The sequence below is a fragment of the Canis aureus genome, chromosome 1 (assembly GCF_053574225.1).
Source record: "Canis aureus isolate CA01 chromosome 1, VMU_Caureus_v.1.0, whole genome shotgun sequence".
Lineage (NCBI taxonomy): Eukaryota > Metazoa > Chordata > Mammalia > Carnivora > Canidae > Canis > Canis aureus.
This window is the reverse complement of record NC_135611.1, coordinates 5,042,501-5,066,982: the sequence shown is the minus strand read 5'-3', so window position 1 is coordinate 5,066,982 and position 24,482 is coordinate 5,042,501. Positions and strand designations below refer to the sequence as shown.

The 24,482-nt window shown below is 38.5% G+C and overlaps 1 protein-coding gene across 11 annotated transcripts in view; it reads left to right on the top strand.

Annotated features, from left to right (window-relative positions):
• Positions 1-24,482, top strand: part of ZNF407 (zinc finger protein 407) — a 447,661-nt gene that overhangs the window by 161,652 nt on the left and 261,527 nt on the right. For all 11 annotated transcript variants that reach the window (XR_013368900.1, XM_077878678.1, XM_077878691.1 and 8 more), the window contains exon 4: positions 9,295-9,369. Coding sequence is in view for 10 of the 11 variants with exons in the window: in XM_077878678.1 (XP_077734804.1) it covers positions 9,295-9,369 (75 nt within the window). In the remaining variant the exon portion in view is untranslated. The remainder of the gene's footprint in view (positions 1-9,294; positions 9,370-24,482) is intronic.

The window sequence follows — 24,482 nt, the reverse complement described above, 5'->3', positions numbered from 1 at the left end:
GTAGTGAACAGTACATTTACACTTTGAGGATTCACAAAAAGAATCGCTTGAATAGAAAGCTTTGCATGGGGATCCCTGGGTGGCACAGCGGTTTAGCGCCTGCCTTTGGCCCAGGGCGCGATCCTGGAGACCCAGGATCGAGTCCCACGTCGGGCTCCTGGTGCATGGAGCCTGCTTCTCCCTCTGCCTGTGTCTCTGTCTCTGTCTCTCTCTCTCTCTCTCTCTGTGTGACTATCATAAATAAATAAAAATTAAAAAATTAATCTTAAAAAAAAGAAAAAAGCTTTGCATATATATGTATGTATATATATGCATGTATATGTATATAATGTGATTTTTTAAATATAAAAACATATTTGTATGCTACTTGAAAACCTGTTACATAGTGTTGTAGAATAATGAAAAGCTACAGTTGATAGTTGTAATGAATACTCATTACCAAGAGTAGCCAGTACCGTTGGGATCCTCTTTATATGTTTTCTTTCCTGGCCACCAGAAAATATGTGCATCATATTTATTTGTTTGTGTTGTTTATTTATTTTCCACCATTGTGCACCAAAAGGGCTTCTATTCACTGATCTCCCGATAACAGCCATCAGAGTTAGCGCCCAGATTTTGCTTTGTACATACCACCCCTTACTGTGAGAGACTAGGGCTGGTGCCAGGTCTACAGCAGGGAAGGGGTCTGGTGAGCTTGCAACATCTGCTAGAAAAGAAGGAGATGCTCAAGTACTAGGAAGAGTGAAGTCAAAAGATAACCAGCATTGAAGGATCTCCACTGGCCAGTTTGGGTTCAGTTTGAGAATAATAAGGCATAATTATGGTAATTGATTATAAAACATATTGTAAATTGAAAATCCAAGAGTCCATTGAAAATTCTTGAAAGGGAGCAAGAGAGAGAGCATGAGACAGGGTAAATGGTAAAGTTCTTTGTAGAAGAATGTCATTCTAATAAATGTAGGAGGAATGATAGAATGTTATCATTTTGCATCCCTCATTATAATAATGGAGACAGGTAAGATTCATTAATGAACTCTCAAGCCATTGGGAGAAGGTTGTTAGGGAGGAAGATGTTTGCATGTCGGCTAACAGAATCCACCTGGATTCCTTGGCGATTGGCCCGGTTTGTCCATGTTCAGGCCCAGCAACAGCAGAGCCAGCAAAGTAACTGTTCTCTGGCCCTGCTTTCATGTGTCCATCTCCTGCTCTGATTCCTTTCTTCCATCTCTCTTCCACTTTTAAGGATGCTTGTGATTACATTGAATCCACCTACATAATCCAGGATAATTTTCCTGTTTAGAAGTCAGCTGATTAGCAACCTTAATTTCATTTGCCACCTTTATTCCCCTTTGCCTTATATCCTAACAAGTTTCGGAGATGAGGATGTGGGCATCTTTCAGGGGCCATTGCTCCTGTGATGTGGAGTCATGAGGAGAAATACACACTTATGGCAATATGAAAATCTATAAGTCATCTATCTTTTATACTATCCCATTAAAAACTGAAATTAACATGTGAAACTATAGTATAAAAGTAGTCTTCATTTACAGTCACTTTCAGAATGGTAATACCTTGTTAATCATGAAAAAGACATATTAAGCAAAATGGCAAAAATTTCCATATATATTTTTAATGACAAGTGACATTTGCTCCAAATGTCAAATCACATTATTGATAATATATTGTATATCTAGAACTTATGTGGGGAAATGGATTGTGATTGTTCTTTGGAGAATCATTATTTAATATTCTGTATATCCTTTCTATTTTAGCCTTTCGAGGTTTAATGCATTCAAAGAATGTTGCTTATAAATATGTACAGTGATGAAAATTAAGTTGCTTCCTTGCACTGATCTTGTGCTCAGTGAAAATTAGATGACTTTGGTTGGTCAGTACTGTTGATTTTAGGGCAAGAGGGAAACTTTTCAAATTCCCAGTTGTGGTGCTGAGAAGTTTATTGCACCCTCAGCCCTATTTTTAAATATATGTCTTGTTTCTTCCTGGTCGTGCTGACATTATGTCTTCAGACTTCTGTTTCCACGACCTGGATTCCAACCCTTGTGCATGTTGAAGTTGAAGTTGCATTTTGTTCGCCTTTGTCCCCTCAGATCCTTGTTGGTTGCTTAGCGTTACGTGTATTACTTATGAGTCATTGAATGATTGTAGTGTCACAGGTACAGCACTAAATCATGCGTTTTTGTTAGCTCATTTTTAAACCTTTCTAAGTAGGATTATTCCACGCTATACATTAGGAAGGAGAGGATCCATGTGATTCAAAAAGAGATGTGCAGGGTCACCCCTGTGACTGGTCAGGGGCTGAGTGAAGGTCTGACCCAGCGCGGACTGCAGAGCTGATGCCTTAGAACGTGTGTGTCCATCATGTTCCTGTGTCCCTTCAGCATTCCCCGGACTCCACAGCAGCATTTTCTATATCGTGTCCTGAAGACACAGTTCTAGGAGATGGACATTGGTTTTTATGACAAAAATATTCAGTGGTCCACTAAGCTCAGGGAGAGCTGTGCACATCTCCCCTTCCTTTCTTGGGACTCTGTGCTCATGAGCTCCTTCACATGGGAAGCCTGCGTACTCTTACTCTTCTAATCCAGCCTTGCCACAGGCTTGCTTGACCCCCTACCCTCCCTCCCCTTTTGGTAATATCACTAGTAACATCCTACAGAGCAGTTGGTTGTAGGATATTTGGCAAATGTTGAGAATCTGGACAAAAATCTAAAGTTTTTGGCATGACTTACTTGTAAGACCCTTCATGATTTAGAACTCTGCTGTTTTTTTTTTTTTTTTTTTTAAATCTCAGATTTGTACCTAATTCTCTGACAGTCTTTCTCGACCTGTGTTATTTCATTCCCCACTGCGTGTCCTGTTCCCTGGGCCTGGAATCTGCACAGATGAATGAGTTTAACCATTCTGCTCCCAGGCCTCTCTGGAACCTTGAGGAGACTCCTGCTGTCTGCCGTCTCTGCTTGTGATCTCGGTGATGGCACCTGACGCTCTTTTTTTTAAAGATTTTATTTATTTATTCATAGAGACAGAGAGAGAGAGGCAGAGACACAGGCAGAGGGAGAAACAAGCATCATACAGAGAGCCTGACATGGGACTCGATGCAGGGTCTCCAGGATCACGCCCTGGGCTGCAGGTGGTGCTAAACCGCTGCGCCACGGGGGCTGCCCCGCACCTGACGCTCTTTATCATTGCTTGCTGCTCTCTGTTCTTTGCTCAGGCCCAGAGTGCTGTTTGGTTTTGGGCCCCCAGTGCTTAGTGAAGGTATTAAAACATGTGAACCTTTTAATTAGCATTTGAATTGAATCACTTTGAATTGCAGTATAGTTCTTATGAACATGGGATTCCTAAACAGATGGACAGTGTGGCAGGCAGCTCCTCTTCCTGCTAACTTGGTGCCTGATTTCAGAGAGGGTCTGGCCAGTGGGGATGAGGTAGGATGTTGGGGATGGTGTTTTTATGTCTTGAACCTTTGAGCCTAGGGTGGTTTAGTGCTAAAAGTGGCAAAGATTTGTGTAATGTTAAGAATGTGTGAGTCACCATGCTCTGTACTGTGCAAACAATAATCATGTCATCCTCATCACACCCTTATTAGGTAGGAGCAGTTACTACCATCCCATTTGATATATGAGGAAACCGAAGGCACCTTATTAGATAACATGTCTGAGCTTGCAGAGTGAATACGTCTGAGCAACAGTACTGTGAAGGGGTTAACCTAGGACACTGCCTGTGAGGTATTCCTCTGAAGTGTCCCCTGCATCTTTGGTGGCACCTGGAGGATTGATAGAAACCCAAGCTGTGCACTTGGTAGGAAAGTGAGGGCCTTTTGTTATGGGTGGGGAGGGGGCAGAGAGTGCATATGGGATTGCAGGGGAAGATGGTCTATGACAGAGATGCAAAGCACCAGTGAAGTCCTGGGAAAGGGGCAGGATGATAGGGGATGCAGTTCTTTGTGTAGGCTTCCTTTCTTAGGGGACTCTAGGGTTTGGAATATGTGCATAAAGACTTGGAAAATACTGAATATAAGTTTCTTTTAAAGAAATACTAAAGTTTAGAATTTTTACTCATTCAAGGCATTCTTTCTTTCTCCCAGTTAGTTAAAATTATTATTTTTAATTCCGAGACTTGGCACTCAAACTGTCAAGGAGGAACAAAACAGACCATGGATTTGTGGCCATTTGGATGTGTGTGACCATTCATTATTTTTTGCTTGTTGCTGTGTTTAGTTTTGGAGTGCTTTCTTGGTTTCCCTGCCCTCCTCCCCTGCCTTTCTTGGAGATTGATATAAATAGAGAGGTATCTAATGTAAATGAGTCAAAGTGAGTGCTTGTTTACATCTCAGGTCAACTGGTGTTCACATAGGCAGGTGTTTTTGTTTGAAGTGTTAGATTGTCAGATCCCTGTATCTTGACCTTTTAGGTTATTTTACAGACATGAACTGAGATCTTTTTAAAGCTGTTGTGTGTCAATTAAGGTATTAACTGGCCCTATGGGATGGAAGCTTTTGTAGTTGACATCCTTGAACTTTTTTTTTTTTTTTAGATATAACTATAGCACTAACTGTTTTTTTCCTAGATGTAACTATATCACTATATATTTATATAAATATATATATTTACATGTATATACACACATGTACATACACATGTATCTAGAAACACATATATGTATAAATGACAGGGTGACTATTAGCTATTATTCGTTAAGTGTCCTTACCTGCTTTTCATGCTATGATGTTTCTTTAATTTTTTTTTTTTTTAAGATTTTATTTATTCATTCATGAGAGACACAGAGAGGGAGAGAGAGAGGCAGAGACACAGGCAGAGGGAGAAGCAGGCTCCATGCAGGGAGCCTGACGTGGGACTCGATCCCTCTGTCTGGAGGTCTCCAGGATCATGCCCTAGGCTGAAGGCGGCGCTAAACCGCTAAGCCACCCAGGCTGCCCTGTTTCTTTAATTCTTATAAAATTCCTGTGAAGCACTGCTTTTCTGCCATTGCCACTCAGGGGCTTGCAACTCAGGGAACATACTCAGTATTCTCGAAGTTGCACAAGGCTTATTGGCAGCGCCGTCCTACCGTGGCTTGCCTCTCTGCTTCCTTTCTGTCCCCATGCTCATTTTCTGCCATTGCCCTTGAACTGCTGCTGGCAAGACACATGCTACTTTGGTCACCTGGGTGTGGAGTTAGTTCCCCAGCATTTTTCAGGACAGTGACCACCAGGGCCTGATTCCAGGCTAGTCTTTGCCAGCTGCCCCTGGTGTGTGTTTTTTAAATTTTCTGCTTCTTCAGCAGTGACTGAACACTGTCAGTTATGTTACTGTTTGGCTCACCCAGCTTTTTCACTGGGTGAAGCCGGCATCGTGACAGGCAGTTTGGGAGCATGTGGTGTGAGTGTCGAGGGGACCATTGGGAGAACTGGGTAGGGGGCTCTGGATCCCACAGTAAGACAGTGAGTATACATACATATCCTCGCATCATAGTCCCGCATTCACATGTCTTTCAGATTCTTAACTTACTGTGTTCTTGTGTTTGGCCATTTATTTTTCCCATGAACTCTATGGCCTATATTGACCTGATCACCAGAAATATGCAAGTAGCTGGATATTCTGTCCTACAGGCTGGTCTTTGAGGAACGTCTGCCCTTCTAGAGAGACAACGGACACAGAAATAACAAGATAGCAAAAAGTCGAGAAACATACTACTGTTCTCCTCTTTGCTCGAGTTCTGGAGAAACACAACCTGTGTGAACCTGCACAGAACACCCTGACTTGAGTGTGTGAGCTGGGGATGCTGATATGCTGTGGTCTTGGTTTCTGTTGCTTTTCATATCTCTCCCTGGGACCATGGTACTGTATCCTATTTACTTAAATAGACCAGTCAGATAATCTTTCATGACTCTCAAGTGGAAATAATTCTGCAGTGATAAAACCTAAAGGAATAAAGGAAGAGGTTCTGATTAGATCAATAGATCGTGTAGGAGAAATTAGTTTAAAATTGGAAGTTAAAATATGAAATGTTTGTATGGAAAGTAGAAATCTATAGTGAGGGTGTTAATGTTATTACTCTGCTGCTCTTTTGACACCAAAAACAATTTTAAGTGATGCTATTTTAGGCAATTATTGGTACTTGGAAATCAATCATATTTAAAAAACACTATATATATATTTTTTATTATTTCAAGGTGTTCCTTCAGATTGTCAGGCATTGGCAGATAGATTGCCTCAGAGCGTATGTTCTAGCCTGGATCTCGCTCTTGACCCCAAGACCAGTGGGTTTGCCTCTTGTTGGATATATCTGGCAGAGCCCTCCCCACCCAGCCCTGCCCTGTTCCCTCCCCCAGTCCCTGCTCTGGGCCAAGCAGCAGGGAGTCAGACTGGTCTCTCCTGGTTCCCACACCAGTGCCACCGGCTTCCCCGCTCACTGGGGTCTGAGCCAGGTTCAGTCCTGCCCTGTCCTCCCTACCCTTCCACTGCCTCTGGCTCCAAGAGCAGGCCCCACTGACGGGCTCCCGGCTGCTGTCCTGGCCACCTTGCCTTGCTGCCCTGTCCCCTGCCCACTTCTTGCCCCCTTCTACCCGGACCACATCCCAGAGCTGTCCAGAGTACAAATGATTCTGGGCTGATGCTGCAGGTCTTCTTGCTTTTCATTTTTTTTTCCCTCCTACTGCTTATCACACTATTTGAGATGCTGTGCGTTTTACTTTTTGTTCTTGTCTGTTTCCTGCACTTGTTTTTACATTTTCTGAGCAGGGACTCTGGTTTGGTCACTGTGCACTTCAGTGGTCCTGAAGCGTTCTCCCTATCGGGTGTGTGACTTGGTGTGTGCCCATGTGACCAGTGTGTCCTTGCAGGGGTGTGGCAGGCTGGTTGCCACTGCATCCTGTCCGGAAGCTACACATTATAGGATGGAAGCTCCATGAAGGCACAACCTTAACTGACTTTGCATATTAGTGACACACGCAGTAAGCGACTAGTCCTCTTGCAGGAGCACAATGTGTGTATAAAGGCAGAAATATTTTATCAGGAGCAAGGCATTTTGATTGTATAGCTTTTCAGCTTTGGGACTGTTTTATTTCTGGTGATGGGTAGATCATAAAATTTCCAAAGCAGTTACGATGTTAAAAAATAATCAAGCAACACTGTGATGGTGGCAATGAGAGGTAGACTGCATTCAGTAATCATAGTTTGCTGGCAATGTTATATTCAGATGTGTTGGTGAGATTATTTTAGTCGGACTTGACTTATATTTTTTAATTGAGGATGACATTGAGACTTTGATGCTAGTTGCGCTCATGTAGCCCAAATTTAAAGACTTTATACTTATTTGAAGTCTGATTTTGGATAAATGAACATTTTACATTTGACTATAATTGAGTTGTATTTTAGTATTATAAATTTTTCCTATAATAAAAAATTGTTATTCCTCTAAATATTTAGTATTCTAGACATTCAGCAGGTAATTTAAGAATTATATTAGGTGGAAGCTTTCCCTCTCTCTGTACTTTTTAGTTAGTTCCCCTGTGTGGTGTAATATTTTTGTTTCAATTCTTAAAACTTACACATTTTAATTAATAAAATTTTTTTCTTTTAGAAATTGCACTGTGGTTCTGAGCTCACATCTCCTAAATTATACTTGGTCGTGTAAATAAGCTGTGCTTTGCAACTTTGGGCTTTTAACCTTTGCTCTTTGCTATTAGCTTTATGTTTTTTTAATTATAGGAAAATAGAGGACTGTAGGGAAGTTATGACTTAAGCGGACTGTTGTTATTACTACATTCTTTTTTAAGGAAATGAAAAATGTTATTTATTTTGTCCGAATCAAGCAGGAACAAATATAGAATATCTTGTACTATTACTTTTGCTAAGCCTTTAATATCATCACAGTTTGATTCTTTACATGTAATCATTATTTTTCCATTTTAATGATTTATAGTGTGCTCAGTTATTTATAGTGTCAAGCATGTATTGTCCATAGTTATTACCTATATATAAAAAAGAATGAGTGCCATTTTCAGTGTATACAAATACATTATTTGAATAATGAAGTCACAGTCATTTAAAAAATACAAATATATTATTTTAGCCTCGAAACCCTAATATTAAAGGAATAGAACCAAAATAGGCCAGACATGAAGCAAAAAGAAAAGAGAGGCATTCACATTTTTAGAAATTGTTAGTCTTAGCGTTTGACATGTCTCTTTTGTAAGGGCCACAGTACTTTACAGCCTTACGTTGCCCATTTGTGCAAACATGTCCAGATGAATTCAGTGTTTAATGTTAAGAATCTTATAACATGCCAATTTGATTTGTAGCCCTTCATATCATAGAATGCTAATTAAAATCATATTTTTGCATATGTCATGCCTTTCATGTACATATGCAAATAGATTCTGTTGCCTTTCAGCTATTGGTAATTAACTTTATGAAGGACAGCTGTAATACATAATTAACAAAAATGTTTGCAAGCCCTTTTACACTGAAAGTTATAACATAATTTTTTTTTTCGCTTATCAAGAGAACCATTTTAGTTTGATGCTTCTGAATGAGATTTAAATTGTTTTAAATAATCACGATGTAATTAAATTGATGTTGTACTGTGTTCGGAAGGAGATTGGTGTTCTAGGGACTGGCTGCTGATTCTGGTCCATTTTATATTTATGCCCTCAGAATTGAATTAAGCTGATTTGTGTAGAAAATAAGATAGCATGTCAGGTAATACTTTTGTTTGTTTTAGTTATTGATATCTTTTTGGCACTTAAGTACTTTTTTTTTTTTTTTTTTTTTGCTTATGCCACAATAAACATTTACATCATTTTTAAAGACCTCTTTTCAAATTATTGCCTTGTTATCAAGGAAGCTTCATGGAGGTTATTCATTTTCTTTTTTATAGTCCCTTAAATATTTAATAAAATGGTATTTTCTCAAACTTTCATTATTGAAGTTTGGGCTCAATTACAGGGCAGTACCAGTTAGGTCAAGGCTTTGCTTTGTCTTTCTGATGATGGGGAAGTACAGTGACTGAGCTACAGTCACCGTTTCTGCCCACTTGTGTACCTGAGTAAGAAAATGAGCCAGTTAATTTAAATACAGTTATTTCTTCTGATTTTTAGGTATGACAGTACATTTGATCTATAGACTCCTTGTCTATACCAGGAGTGCCACTGTAATGTGCATTTTCATGTTATATCCACATATAAATGCCTGTTTTTAAATACTTCATGGACATATTTTTAGCAGAGTCATGTTTTAGTTCTATAATTATTCTTATTTCTTTCTTTAGGGTTGCTTTTGTAATGAAGAAGCACTTAAATACTCATCTACTAGGCAAACATGGAGTTGGCACCCCAAAAGAAAGGTAATTTTCACTCATTTTAAAAAATTTAGTAAATACAATTATATTTGCATTTTAGGCCATGTTTAATGATGTGACTTCTAGAATGTTTATCAAATTAGTTCATCATATTTTGAGTTTTTGGTACTCTGTTGTTGAGTATTGTATTTCATACCATTCTTCCACAAAAATTTAATGTCCTTTTAATTCTAAAAATTCTGATCTAAAAATATTTGCAAAGATTTGAAGGACTTTGAATGTGTGAAATTGTGAAATAACGTTGAAACAGTAGACAAGTTTATTTGGAGGGGATTGACCTCTGCACATGTGTTTGAATGAACTAAAATAATGATGTAAAAGTAAACTTTGTTTCTTCCTGTATTTTTATTTTGAATTTTTAAAGCAGTATTTTCAAATTCTTACTGTAGAATTAAACATTGCTGATACTAAAAAAGAAATACATCTTGTGTCATCCCCAAAATAATACTATAGTTGCCATGTCATGAAAAATAACACCACAATTATTATGTCATCAACTGCCAGGCTTTCTTTTTTTCCTGCTACTGTATCATAATTAGCTTCATCACATAGACTTAATTATATTAGGTGAGCAGAAATATAGCAGTGTCAGCTATCAGATGAGTATAGCTACTTCTATAGAAGTATGGCTACTTCTAAAATTTTTGAATCTGCAAAATGTACAACTCAGAACTAGTGAGAATTTCTCTTTCTTTCCTTCAAAGACATGGGATATTTACCCCCAATCCTCTAAGATGGTATCGGAAACTCTTGTAGACACTCCTGGAAGCTTTAGGTTTTTAGTACTTTTTAAAGATGTCAATAAAGATGCAGTTTGTTCTACAAGTCTGCAGCTTAGGACTTCCAAGGACCTCTTCCTTATTTGCAAATGTTTAATTGCCTTTTTAAAAAATTTAAAATGCTCTTACCAATATTTTCTGTTTACAAGCAGTTTAACTTGACTCTTCTATTGAAGGCATATTATTTTCTTTAGCATTTTAGTTTGGATGTGACTATTTTGTCAAAATATTGAGTGCTATGTATGCCTACTCCTTATCTTTTGATTTCTGGTACTTCTCTTTGAAGCATTATATTTAATTTGAGCCAAACTCTATGTATTGAACATATCCTGAATGCATTATTCTTAAAATTCAACAAATTCTTTATTACTTAAATTATAATTTGGAACTTGTCAAAGTTTTGTTTCATGAGTGTATAAGGAAGAGGAAGCAAAAACATTTGTCATACTATGTTTTTGTTGCTTTCACATGCATTATCTCAATAATCACTCTGAATTATTATTAGCAGTGCATTATTATTCCAGGTTTTTAGATCTAAGGACTGAGATTCAGAAATATGTAGTAACTTACTCAGTGTTTTTAATTAATGAATGTTAGAATTGTTATTTTTCTGACTCTAATCCCATTGTCCTTTCTTGTACTAATTATCTCACCTTGAGAATCTTTACATACAGGTACTTAGTATATTTTGTTCCCCAAATAAATTTTGAATGAAAACAGATCAGATGATTACTGAAAAGAAAATACTTCCCTTACTGGGTAACTAGTATATGTTTTGAACTCAAATGTTCAAAACATTTGAGTTTTGAAATTGTTTTTTAAAGCAAAATTCAGTTCAAGATTTTGCTTTTTATTTAGGAATTTAAAAAGGTAAAATAAGTTTTCATATCGTTTCATACAATGAAAAATTCATTACCTGATACATATTTTTATCCTTTAGGCACTTAAATACAGTAGACACCTCTTGTGTATTATGACAGTAGGGTGAAGAGCCCAGACGTACTGTTTGGTTTCCATTACCTTTTCTGTATACTCCAGGAACAGTTGCTTGTTTCCGCTCATTTTGTCCCTTGACACCTAGAGGGAGGCTACACAGTGGCAAGAGAAAGATAGCATGTCTTCCTACCCTTTGAGAGGTGGTTAGCTTTTTCTCCGGCATTAATCTGGTTTTGACTTGAAAATCAGAAAAGGAACCTCAAGTGGGAAAACACACCATCTTCTGGGTCCTGACCCCCATGTAGTCCAGACTGTTGAGATCCTCTCAACTGGGCATCTTCCATTGAATTGTTATTTAAATGACCTCTGTGTTTCAGAAGCCTTCTCGTTTAGGACACTTGTTTCTAGGGCGCTCCCTCTCACTGCACAAAAATACTAAGTCAGAAGGCCGGGACCCCCACCGCAGTGTCCTTTCCCAGTAGACCTGCATGGTTGGGGAGAGTCACATTCAAGTAGCAAAGTCTAGCACTTTGTAGTAGCAAAGTCAGTGCCAAAGGGCTCCCATTCCACCTTTCTTCCTACCTCGGGGAGGGAATTGATGCCTTTTAATGATTTCAGGAAACAAAGAAACTCTTTATCAGCATTTTGAACCTTCATTTTGGGCATAACTGTTCTTTAAATTAAGTTAAACATTTTTTTCTTACCTATTTAAAACATTAATGCCTTGGCTATAATTTTGCAAGCTTGCTGTATTTTAATTTCTCCAGGACAAAATAATCAGCTTACTTTTTTATGTTTTAAATTTGATTCTTCCTTCTTATGCATTGCATATTATAGCAAATAGTAATAGAAGTTAACCAAATAGGCTGTGACAATTAAATTAATAATGCATTTTGTTTGCAAGTATTTAGGCCTTGTGCTTTGACTGATATATGCAAAAATGATAATTTATTACAAATAAATTCGTATATTTGCACTATAGTTTGATGAACCAGTAAATTTTGTCAGCATGACTGTCATTAGCACAGAAAGCTAGACAATTTCAAATATATATGTTTGACTTCATGGACACCTGAAGTGATGGCTTGTGTAAGAACATGTTTTTTTGTCCCTAAATTTGCATGAAGTTACTTTAAGGTACTAAGTACACTACTGTATTTCTGAAGTCTTGTACACTTAAATATAAATAACTGAATATAGCCTCATTCGATTCACATTCCAAAATAATAAACTCCAATTAATTTGCAAGTTCATTCTAAAGTATTTATTTTAAATAAGTAATTCTGTTTGTAATATAGTAAGCCAAAGTATCTTTATGACTGAGTTTGCTAATAGTAATCAAGAAAACGAGCCTATGTACAATTACCACCACTGAAACAGCCCTAATAAGTTTTTCTCATGTGGAAGTCAGGTGCATATTATAATAGAAGGAGATGGCATTCCTAGTTCCCTGTGTAGAAGTCAGCTGGGCTTTGAGTGATTGTAAATAGCAGGAGGGGAAAAGGCTCACTGGGATTCTGGTGTTTGTGGTGTTCAGGGGCCAGCAAAGTTATCTGCTCTGACAGCATCTCAGGGGGCTTTTACGCCCAAACCACTTTTTCCAATAGAGGATTTTAAATTGGATCCATGTGTCAGAGAGTCTAAGAGCTAAATAATTCATAACAAAGGAAATGTACCTGTTTTTTTCAAGTTGTTAATTAATATCCAGATAAAAACCTTAGTATTTCTTTAGTGAAGCAATTTGGGAGGCATCTACTCAGCTTGTGAAACTCTGTGTTATGGTCGACATGGGGAGTCTTTAGACCCCAGGGCGAGCCCAGGATTGATCAGTGGTTTTGTTCAGGTGAATGGGTTTTCCCTAGACCTGTTTCAGATCCCTGAGCTCTTTTCATTTATGCTGGCTCTATCTCTTTTTACCAGACACTTGGAATTTGTGGTTAGCTATCTTCCTTTTAATACTATGTTTGATCTTATTGATAAGATCAATCAAGATTGATAAGTAAAATCTTTCCCCTCACATTTTTATACATACCAGGTATTACCTAGACCAACCGTGAAATAGAAGTACTGGCAGCTCTGATACTTGGTTCTGGTTTGCTGTAAGCCATTAGGACCAGACTACCAGATGTGATACCCTATAGGGCTTTGGAGTCTTTCTCGTCTCCTTTCCTTTCTTTTCTTTTTCAGAAATTTTTATATTTAAATGTTAACACTTTATGAAAGTACCATTGTTACCTGCTTTTCAGTTTAGATGGAAACATAACTTTTTCTTAAAACTTGAAAGTATCCCAAACCTAAACATTCCTAGAAAAAAGCATATAGATGTGCACATGCAGTTGTCTTTGAAATTTTGCTAGTGGTAACTTGGGTTGATTAGAAACTTAAATTACATTTATTTATTTAAAGATTTTGTTAATCAGAGAGAGAGGGTATAGCAGGAAAGAGGGACAGAGGGAGAGGGAGAAGCAGGCTCCCTGCTTGATCCCAGGACCTCGGGATCATGACATGAGCCGAAGGGAGATACTTCACTGACTGAGCCACCCAGGCACCCCAAAAACTTAAGTTACCTTTAAATGAGAGAATAATACAGTTTATAAAAATTCTGAATTACACTTATCTAGAGATTTTCAAATTTTTCCTATCAGAAGAGTATGAGATTAACTCCTGTTATTGTCACTTGATTGTCCATTTGAAAGAACTGTGTTCCTTTGGCTAAGTTGTCATAATTGCTTTCATTTTCTGTATGAAAGTATCATTATCAGGGTGATTAAGCCTCAGTGGATTAAGCCTCAGACTCTTATTTTCTGCTCTTGATCTCAGGGTCTTGAGTTCAAGCCCCACATTGGGCTCCATGCTGAGTGCTGGATATGGAGTCTACTTAAAAAAAAAAGGATTGTCATCTTCTTCAGTGTTTATTCCTTATGAATGTCTGTAGGGTAAATACTGTTTTCTGTTCTACCCCTGAAATGGATACCTTATTCTCATGGATGTACTGAGATATTTTATTCTGTGTTGTGTGACCATTGTGTGATATCTGTGGAGTGTTCTTTGTAAAACTTGTTGGTCACTTTATTCCTTCTGGCCTTAGGCTCACTATCACCATTACTCGCCCACTGCATTGGTCTTCCCCTCTCATTTCTTCTCTTACCCAAATGGTTAGCAGTACTTTTTTTCTTTTCTATCTTTTTTTTTTTTTAAATGAGGGCCCACTTTAAGAAAAATAGAGTGTTTATAGGCTCTTTTCTGTTGTAAAAAAATATATTTATACCAGAAATAACTCTTGAGCCAAAATGGAGGAAAACATATCTTCTTTACACCTCAGTATTGCATGAGCTCAGGACTCTGTTTCTTCTGTCTTTTCTCATTTCTCCATCTGCAGACAGTATCCAGGGTAGAATAGAATTAGTATCTTGTGATCATTTACTACGGTTTTATTGTGAACAAGTAGGATTGAACAGACATATAGCCCTGCTAAGTTATCACTTCTATGTGGAAAGATAGATAGAAGTCCCATCAATTCATCTAAAACCAAGGTTATTTATTATTTTTAGAAAATTTCCTTTTATACGTTACAGATTTAAACTGACAAGTTATTAAGGTGCATACAGAGATAAGTATATATTTTCCATGAAAGATACCTTGTCAGTGTCTGGGAAATATTTCTCAATTAAGTGGATAATTTAAATGTTCAATCGTTGCTTCCTGACAAGTGTTTTCTTACTGAAATGGGTATTTTCTAACTGTGATTTGATGAATTTTCCTGGTGGAAGTTAACAGAGGTGTCAGTGGTCTAGAAGGTTGGGTTCTCAGATCCTCATTTGTTGGTTGAAGTTTCCAACTTACTCTTTGGCAAGGGATTTGGACCTAGTTAGGGTTAATTCTTGTGGCTCATCCCCAAGGGGATGGAAATCCCTCTTTCAGGCTCCTGCCTGCCTCTGGCTCCGCAGCTTCCGTGGAGCAGTGGCGGCCCTGCTCCTCCTTCAGCAGAGGGTTCAGGAGCTGCAGGGAGCCTCTGGCCTCTGGACACCTGTGCAGCGGTTGCCCGTGCTGTCCTGAGTGCATATTCCTTCCATTCCCTTACTCTTGTGCTTCCACTTACTCTTCAGTTAGCACCGTCACAAGAGAGCCCCTTGCCTTCACTGCCTTGCTTTTGTTTTCTAAGGTGGAATGGACTTCTTAGTTTTTGTGGTAATGACTTACACTTAAGGATGTTTAAAGAAGTAGCCTTATAAAATGCATGTCTTTATTATTAAGATAGTCCTCAGGTTGCTGCTCATGAAAATATGTCAGATCTTCCTGTGAGATTCAGGGGCCAGTTTCTCTCTGGCCTTAATTCCAGGAAAGGTTGTGCTTTTCTGAAACAACTTGTCATTTTGGTCTTAAGTACCAGCACATCCCCTATATAACTGAGTTTTCCTCTTTATGTTTACTGCTGGGAAGCTCATTGCCAGAATTGTAGTCCATCTCTAGACAGTGGAGTGGATTTCATGGTACACATTTTATTTACTGTTATTGCTTCGGGTCTCATCATTTTTTCCCTTAGGGAAAATTCCCATTTTATGTAAGCAATAACCACCTCACATAAATCACTGCTCAGATAATTCAAGGGAAGTTTTGTAATGGGAATTTTGATAAAGTAGGGTCAGTATTTGTCTGTGAGCGCATATGCCTTCAGCTGTTAGGTTTTGGTGCAATGTATTTGGTAGCACGCAGTCCTATTATGAGGCTTTTTAAAAATTGTTCTTGCCCTCTGGTCTGAAAACTTAGTGTACTTCCTGTACTGGTTCAAATTATGCTTTTTATTTCTCAAGATTATTTATTTTGAAGACTGCTTGCTCCTAAAGTTTGCTGGTCAGACATAGTTAATATGTATTCCACAGGGGAAGAAGTGAGGATTGTGTACCTTTTATACCGATGTCCTCAGTCAGAAATAAGGACATCTTACTGCATTGTGGTTACGTTGATCGAATACCATATGACTACTTTAAAGGAAATTCTCATGTTGGTAGCAGAGGAATTTTAAGTGTTAATGGGGTATATATTTGCTGGGCATTTTAAAGACACGAGTATTATATGATCTTTGTTTTTAGAAGAGATTAGTTACTGTACAGTTGTCCATAATGTATATAAAGAAAGGGACAAGCTACACAGTGATGCAAAGAAAAGTTTTAAGAGAGGAAACAGTCTTCCATAAGGGTTATGATAGGGGGTGCTGATAAAGGTTATCTCATTTTTTCATTGAATTATTCTTGTAGTAAACATTTACTACTCTGGTTAATACTGTGTTCCCAAATTCAGATGGTATTGATGTTTAAATACGATGATACACCTTTGTTCTCATGCCCCTCAAATTTGGGGCTGATGGTCTGTGGGTCAGGATAGAGAGATATAACACATATAAAGGTAAAAGAGATTTATATTGAGTATAAGGCTCTAATGGAAAGACAATTGGGTGCTATTCCAGAGAATATCTGGAGAGGTGCTATTTTAGGATGGATGGTTGGAAAGACCTTTTTACAGGGCTACATTTTAAGTGTAATTTGGAGTTAGAGCCTTCCCAGCAGAGCACAGTCAGAGGCCCTCTAGGAGGTGCGTGGGAGCCTGGCGTGTTCTGTTCCCATGTGCCTGGAGTGACCTTGGGCATAGGGTTGGGGGAGAGTGGTGTAAGATGAAGAACTGAAGATCCACAGCCTGTGCATGCTTTAGGAAATGGTCATCAACCTGGAATGTTTAAAGGGATTGTGGGAGGAGTTAGGATGAGTCTGGGAAACTGGGTTGGAATCGGCTGAAAAAAACGTTGAGTCCAGTGCCAGTTCCCTTTCACTCTGTCCTTAAGAGGAAGACTGAGAAGTTAGAGCTCTTGGAATGATTCGTCCATCAGTGTGGAGTTTAGACCCCAGGGAGAGACACTGTGGGCAAGCGAGTTAGCATTGTCACAGCAACAGATACTGGTGAGTGCTGTTTCCCGTCCTTGGCTTGCTGCCTGGACCATTCCATCCTTCCAGTTCCAGTGTCCTTCTGAATCAGGCTGCAGAGCCATTCTGCAAATCAGCCTTTTAATCATCTGTTTTATTTTGTTAGACACATTTTTTTCTCAAAAAGAAAAAACTCCAGAACCCATTTTATTCCTTTCTTGATGCTTTGGTTTTCCCTGCAGCTCCACCTCCCCCCAAACCCCGTGCACTCAGAGTGCACCCCATCTCTCCTGCTTACCAGTCCAGATATTTTCTGTTTCCAGTCTCAGCCCAAGGCCTCTGTCCTTTGTGAGTCTCTTTCTCATCCATTCCATCTCTAATGGATCTTGTTTTTCATCATATTCCTGTGGAACATGGATGAATAAAGGGTAGATATGTGTATGGTTAGGAATTCCTATATTCCCCCCAACACTTCCACCTCCCAAAATAGGAAATCCAGAAGACTGATAATACTGCATACATTATAATTATGTCATCTGGTACTAGTTCAGTGAGTTATTAGAACATAGTTGTATGGTTAGTACTGATAATCGTTATCACAATGATGTCTGCTGTATTCTTATTACCATCTAGACATAACTGGATTCTGTGGTGATAGTGAACTGTCTATACCTTTTTTAGTATGAATGTTTGAATTTCTTTAGCATACGTTGCTGTTTAATGTGATAAATTCATTTGAAGAGTTTTTGTTTTGTTTTTGCTATGCTTTAGTAATTCAGACAGATCTTGGATATAAGAATATCTTTTGTTTTAACCTTTTTAAGGTCAATGAATAAATGATTCCAAATAGGATCGATGAAATATGTTAAATGTTCAGAATATAGGTGTTTTCCCCTGGCAGGCATCTAGAATATTTTTGGCTATTCTCTTCTTTTATTTCACTTAAATTACTTTTAGAACACTGGGGCTTATACATCTGGACTCTGACTAAAATGTGCCTTAAGCTCTTATCTTTAATTCCCAGTCAGTGCCAGAATTAAAAAGAACAAAGGCCTATATGTTCACTGCAGCCTTCAATTATGCTTAATTACCAACTTTTATACAGTTTCATTATACAGTACTGACTTTTTGTGAGAGGTTCTTTATATTCATGATGTCTTGGTAGTTGCTTATAAAAGTCCAAGATTAAAATTTTTCCTGAGGAATTTCAGGAAACTTGTAACCTTTCTGCAATACTTTTTATAAAGTTGGATCAAAGCAAATTTCATCGACCATTTTAACAGATGATAAACAAGACGTTTACATCTCATTACACTACGGAGCTCTAATAGGAAAAATCAAGGGTTCACATAGGCTACTCTCTAAGCTCTCACCCCCCATTTCTTGGTCCTGGGGTCACTTGTACAATCAGCTGTGAGCTTAACACAAAGGACATCTCCACTGGTATTCTAGTTCTCCCACCCTTAGTGCTGACAGGAGAAAACAAGCAAACAGTGATGTGCCCTTTGAGACATGTTGGTCCCATAGTAATCCTAATGTTCTTCCAAAGCACTCTTTCATTTCAGCCAATCCTTTATTCCCTTTCAGAAGAATCATGATGTCATTTGATGCTTACTAAAATGTTAGCACTTCCCCAGATTGAATCATGTAAATTAACACTTAGGTTGAAAACCATTAAATATTATTACTTTCATATGCGTCAACCTAATTTTATTTTGAGTTGTTTCTGGCATATGATCTCAATAGAGATCTGCTTTTCAGAGAAAGAATCCTTTTAATGTAATTCTAGTTCTTTCTTGTTTTATGAATGCTTTCCTAGGCCTACCATGGTGTAGTAAGTGTGATATAGGAGTTCGGTCAAGGTAGCATGAAAAACTCTCAGCATACTGTGTGTGGTGTTTCCACTCCTTGTCCTACTGGAAGACATGGCTGTGTCCTCTAGGTGGGTCAGTATGGTTGTCCTTTCAAACAAAGTCCAGATTTTGTCTCCTTGTAAATCTTCCCCTACATTCTCATTCTCTATAATCACTTCTTCCCACCTAGGTCAGTGTACTACTTAATACATTCCTTTTAAAATAGGTGGTGTATACCCTATTCCCACACTAGATAATTTCTTGAGGGCATAGTTGGTGACTTCCTTTCTCTGTTTTTCAAAGGGTAATTGACACTCAATGCCTATTGATGGGTTTAAATCTTCATTGAAATTTTTCTTTTTTAAGATGGACTTATTTTTTAAAGAAGATATTATTTATTTATTTGACAGAGAGAGAGAGAGAGAGAGAAAGAGAGTGAGAAGGAGCAGGGGAGCAGGGGGAGAGGCAGAAGCAGGCTGTCCACTGAGCAGGGAGCCTGACGTGAGGCTTGATCCCAGGACCCCAGGATCATGACCTATGCCAAAGGCAGATGCTTAACCTACTGAGCCACTTAGATGCCTCAAGATGGACTTTATCTTTGCTGATTTAATTTGATCTATGATCAAATCATAGACTACTATGATTTGTAGTCACACTATGAAACAGGTATTACAGACTGACAGAGTTTTATGCACTTATAGATGGTCTTGCCTCTTAGTGTACCAAGCTCAGGTGCATTCTTCTGAGTGTCTGTGGCTTTCCATCTCAGCTGTGATAGATGAGGCTGACACCTGCTCTCAGTTCTCAGGGCTGAGGTGATGTGAGCATGGATTTATAGTTGTACAAGGGGAAAACATCATGGTCTATGTATGCATAGCATTCTGTCTTTTAAAAAATGCTTGATAAAAAAAAATAAATAAATAAAAAACAAAAAAAATAAAAAATGCTTGTTTTTAGGTAAAAACATATAAAGGAGTTCAGTTGCTGATGTCTGAATATCCGAAGCCCCTTTTCTATGCTAATCTGATCAAGTCAATGATTGTGGGAAACAGCAGATTCAGCAGAACATACTTATGAAAAGTTTTATTTAAACCCCATTTTTTTGCATGTTAATTACTACTGATAATTTTCTATTCTCCCAGGATTCAAAATGTCTTTGTCTCATTTCATAGTTACCATTAAGTAATATGGATGTGCCGTTTATTCTCAGCAAATAGGAAGTGACAGACTTATTGCTGGATATCATGCTTTTAAAAATTTATGGTTTGTTTTTTAAAAAAATATATTGTTTATATGATTACCGGATTTTGAAGATGAGGAAAAATTTTAACAAAATAACTAGCCCAATGTTTATTATTTATTAGTACTTGTAATAATAGCAGTTTTTGAATGTATTTTAAGAAATGTGTGGGAAATATCAGAAAGGGAGACAAAACATAAAGACTGCTAACTCTGGGAAACGAACTAGGGGTGGTAGAAGGGGAGGAGGGCGGGGGGTGGGAGTGAATGGGTGACGGGCACTGGGTGTTATTCTGTATGTTAGTAAATTGAACACCAATAAAAAAATAAATAAATAAAAAAAAAAATAAATCTTCAATGAATTTTTGAGTTTCCTCTTTTGCTTAAACAGAAAGAAACCACACATACATAGAATATAGCCTTTATAAAACCAAAGGAAAAAGCTGGGTGCTCCATCTGAACTTGGAAGAGAGTCCCAAAGATGCTCAATTATGAGGCACCTTCTCTGCATCTCAGAGAAACTATAGGGTTCTCAAATCAGAATAAAGAGAGTCTCTTTCTATTTGCAGAGCTCTTTTACCTGAACTGTAGGCCACTGACTTTTGCAATTTTAACATTCATAATATTTTGATGCCTGAGTGATCAGACATAATTTCAGTTCCTTTGGACATCCTCGGTTGGAACCGGACATGCTCTAAGGCCACTGAGTCAGAGCCCCAAACTCAGCTGTTGTGAGAGTCCAGCCCTGCAGTCTTTTTTTTTTTTTTAATTTATTTTTTATTGGTGTTCAATTTACTAACATACAGAATAACCCCCAGTGCCCGTCACCCATTCACTCCCACCCCCCGCCCTCCTCCCCTTCTACCACCCCTAGTTCGTTTCCCAGAGTTAGCAGTCTTTACGTTCTATCTCCCTTTCTGATATTTCCCACACATTTCTTCTCCCTTCCCTTATATTCCCTTTCACTATTATTTATATTCCCCAAATGAATGAGAACATATAATGTTTGTCCTTCTCCGACTGACTTACTTCACTCAGCATAATACCCTCCAGTTCCATCCACGTTGATGCAAATGGTGGGTATTTGTCATTTCTAATAGCTGAGTAATATTCCATTGTATACATAAACCACATCTTCTTTATCCATTCATCTTTCGTTGGACACCGAGGCTCCTTCCACAGTTTGGCTATCGTGGCCATTGCTGCTATAAACATCGGGGTGCAGGTGTCCCGGCGTTTCATTGCATTTGTATCTTTGGGGTAAATCCCCAACAGTGCAATTGCTGGGTCGTAGGGCAGGTCTATTTTTAACTGTTGAGGAACCTCCCCACAGTTTTCCAGAGTGGCTGCACCAGTTCACATTCCCACCAACAGTGTATGAGGGTTCCCTTTTCTACGCATCCTCTCCAACATTTGTTGTTTCCTGCCTTGTTAATTTGCCCCATTCTCACTGGTGTGAGGTGGTATCTCCTTGTGGTTTTGATTTGTATTTCCCTGATGGCAAGTGATGCAGAGCATTTTCTCATATGCATGTTGGCCATGTCTATGTCTTCCTCTGTGAGATTTCTGTTCATGTCTTTTGCCCATTTCATGATTGGATTGTTTGTTTCTTTGCTGTTGAGTTTAATAAGTTCTTTATAGATCTTGGAAACTAGCCCTTTATCTGATACGTCATTTGCAAATATCTTCTCCCATTCTGTAGGTTGTCTTTGAGTTTTGTTGACTGTATCCTTTGCTGTGCAAAAGCTTCTTATCTTGATGAAGTCCCAATAGTTCATTTTTGCTTTTGTTTCTTTTGCCTTCGTGGATGTGTCTTGGCACAGCTTGGTTCTGGGGTGTCCTTCTGTCTCAGGTCTCTAGTGCCTCTTAGAAGAGCTTAAAACCAAAACAGTTTAATCAAGTGGATTCCACTGTTGGGAGTTGGTGATGAAAATAATAAAAGAATGAAAAAAAAATCTGAGAAAGTAATCATTCACAGCTGGAAATACGAGGGTGGGACAATTAAAATCTGGAATGTCGGCAGCCCTGGTGGCCCAGCGGTGCCTTCAACCTGAGGTGTGATCCTGGAGATCTGGGATCGAGTCCCACTTCGGGCTCCCTGCGTGGAGCCTGCTTCTCCCTCTGCCTGTGTCTCTGCCTCTCTCTCTTTCTCTGTGTCTGTCATGAATAAATAAATAAATAAAATCTTATAAAAACCCTCTGGAATGTAACGTTCCAGGTCTAGCTTTGGTGGTGAATCCACAGATGTTCACTCTGTTGTTGAATGCATAAATACAATAACATGGAGCCACTGGGGGCCCAGGATAACCAAAGAGGATTTTTGGCCCAGTTTTGTGCTCCGAGGTCTTTGTAGTAAGGCCATCACTTCCCATACCCAGATGCCCCATATCATGTGCTTTTTGTACAGCAAAGCAAAGGCGACATTAAAGACATGTACTTAGTCCTCTGGCTAGTGAAGCAAGTGCTTTTACTGCATCCTGGAGAAGTGACTCTCTTACTGGTGGTGCCATAAATGGAAAACATTTGACTTTGGGACAAAAATGTCATTTGTTACAAAATTATTAGCCTTTAAAAATTTATCTATAATATCAGTGTGGACTGTTAATTCATGTGGCTATTTAATTCACTTTTATTACGAGAAGAGTTTGATTGGAAATCTTAGGAAGTGTTTTCCTTTGTGTAGTGTGAGGTTGACATCGGAGGGACCCTCTGTCGACTGTGTCATGGAGAAGCGGTTTCATCAGGGCACAGAGGTTCCCAGGGAGGGGTCCTGAAGCCAGCTTGCATCCCTTGTGGACGATCCCCTTTATAGACAGACACTGGGGTTTCTGGCAGCCATGCCTGACCTCGCTTGTTAGGAGTCCTGGTGAGGCTCCAGGAGTGTCTGAGGATAAAGCCTGGGAAAGCTCTGTCCTGGGAGGCGGAGGTGTTTGACTCCAGGGATGGATGTTTTGAATTTCATTTGGAAATCGCTTCCTTTTGCAGGGCCCCACTATACCTGACTGTGCTCTGCATCACTGTTGCTCTTCTTGTAGATGCCTTCTGTGCTGATGTGGCGCCACCCAAAAGGTCAGAATGCTCTGCTGAGCTGTGCTGGCCTAGCCTCAGTGTGTTGCCCAGTATGTTGTGCCCCTGTCCTCGCTTGTCTCCTGGTGGACACCGTCCTCCCTCGTGGTTTTGATTGTGGGGACTTGGGTCCATGTTACTACAGTAATAGCGTATGAATTGGAGGGTAGAGTTCATTTGTATTCCTTACTGGAAGAATTTATAGCTTTTTAATGAATTTAGACTGTGTTTATAGAATCACTAAGATTCTAAAGGGGTCACTTAATTTTTTAAAAATAATCTACCAGCTTTTATGAAGGAGAGTATATTCAGTAGGACTTTTCTAAAGGTTTCAGTTCATATGACTTGCAAATGTCAGTGGCTTGCTATATTTAATTTGTCCTAACACAAGGTAGCTTATTGCAGAATTAGCTTATCGCGGAATAATAAGAATTTTGGATTTTAAAGGGAACCTTTACATTTCACAGATGTGAAAATAGTTTCAGAGAGAATTGACTTAGACTACCTAGTTATTCAAAATCTTGACAATTCAATAGAGTTCTGTGTCCACAAATTTTGTGAATTTCATTGCATCCTTCTTTGGTGAAAAAGAGTTATGATTCCATAGTTCTTTGGTAAAGCTGTGCTGTTTCATGGCTGATCTTTTGATAGTATTGCATATAATGCTTAATAGCTTCTCAGCACTTTTATCTTAGTAACTGCTGGCAAATTAGGTACAAGTTAGTGTATTTATGAAACGCAATCCTCCCCCCGTTTAAGGTGCTTATTCATGAAATAGAATATATAAAAAGTGGAAAAGTCTGAGTGTATTTGTTTAAATGAACAAGATATGTTTGTTTTTAGTCTGAAGCATATTGCTGTAAAACTTTTATAGTGATGCTATTTACAGAAATTATAGGCTTACTTTGTTTCAATGATGGCATCATTATTGTTAGCATTTGTTGGAATATAAAATATAAAGCATGATTTTTCTTGAGAACATTACATAATGAAAGGTATATCAACTGAACAAAGATGCAGTTTTCTTCTCTGAACAGGAGGGAAGATGTGCAGACTGGGGCTGATGGCAACATCAACTTACACATCTAACACACCTAGTTGGCATAATCGATTGGTCATATCATGAATGTTTCCTTGTTATTCTGTACAGACTTTACAAAGTGAAATTCCATTTAGCCATTACATATAAATCAATACATCGGAAACCTTTTTATGGAAGTTTCTGCTCATCTGCTGATATCACAGCACTGAAGAAAAATCTTCCTCTGAGAATTACTTCAGTATTATGAATTTCATTGTAGTTAAAGTAT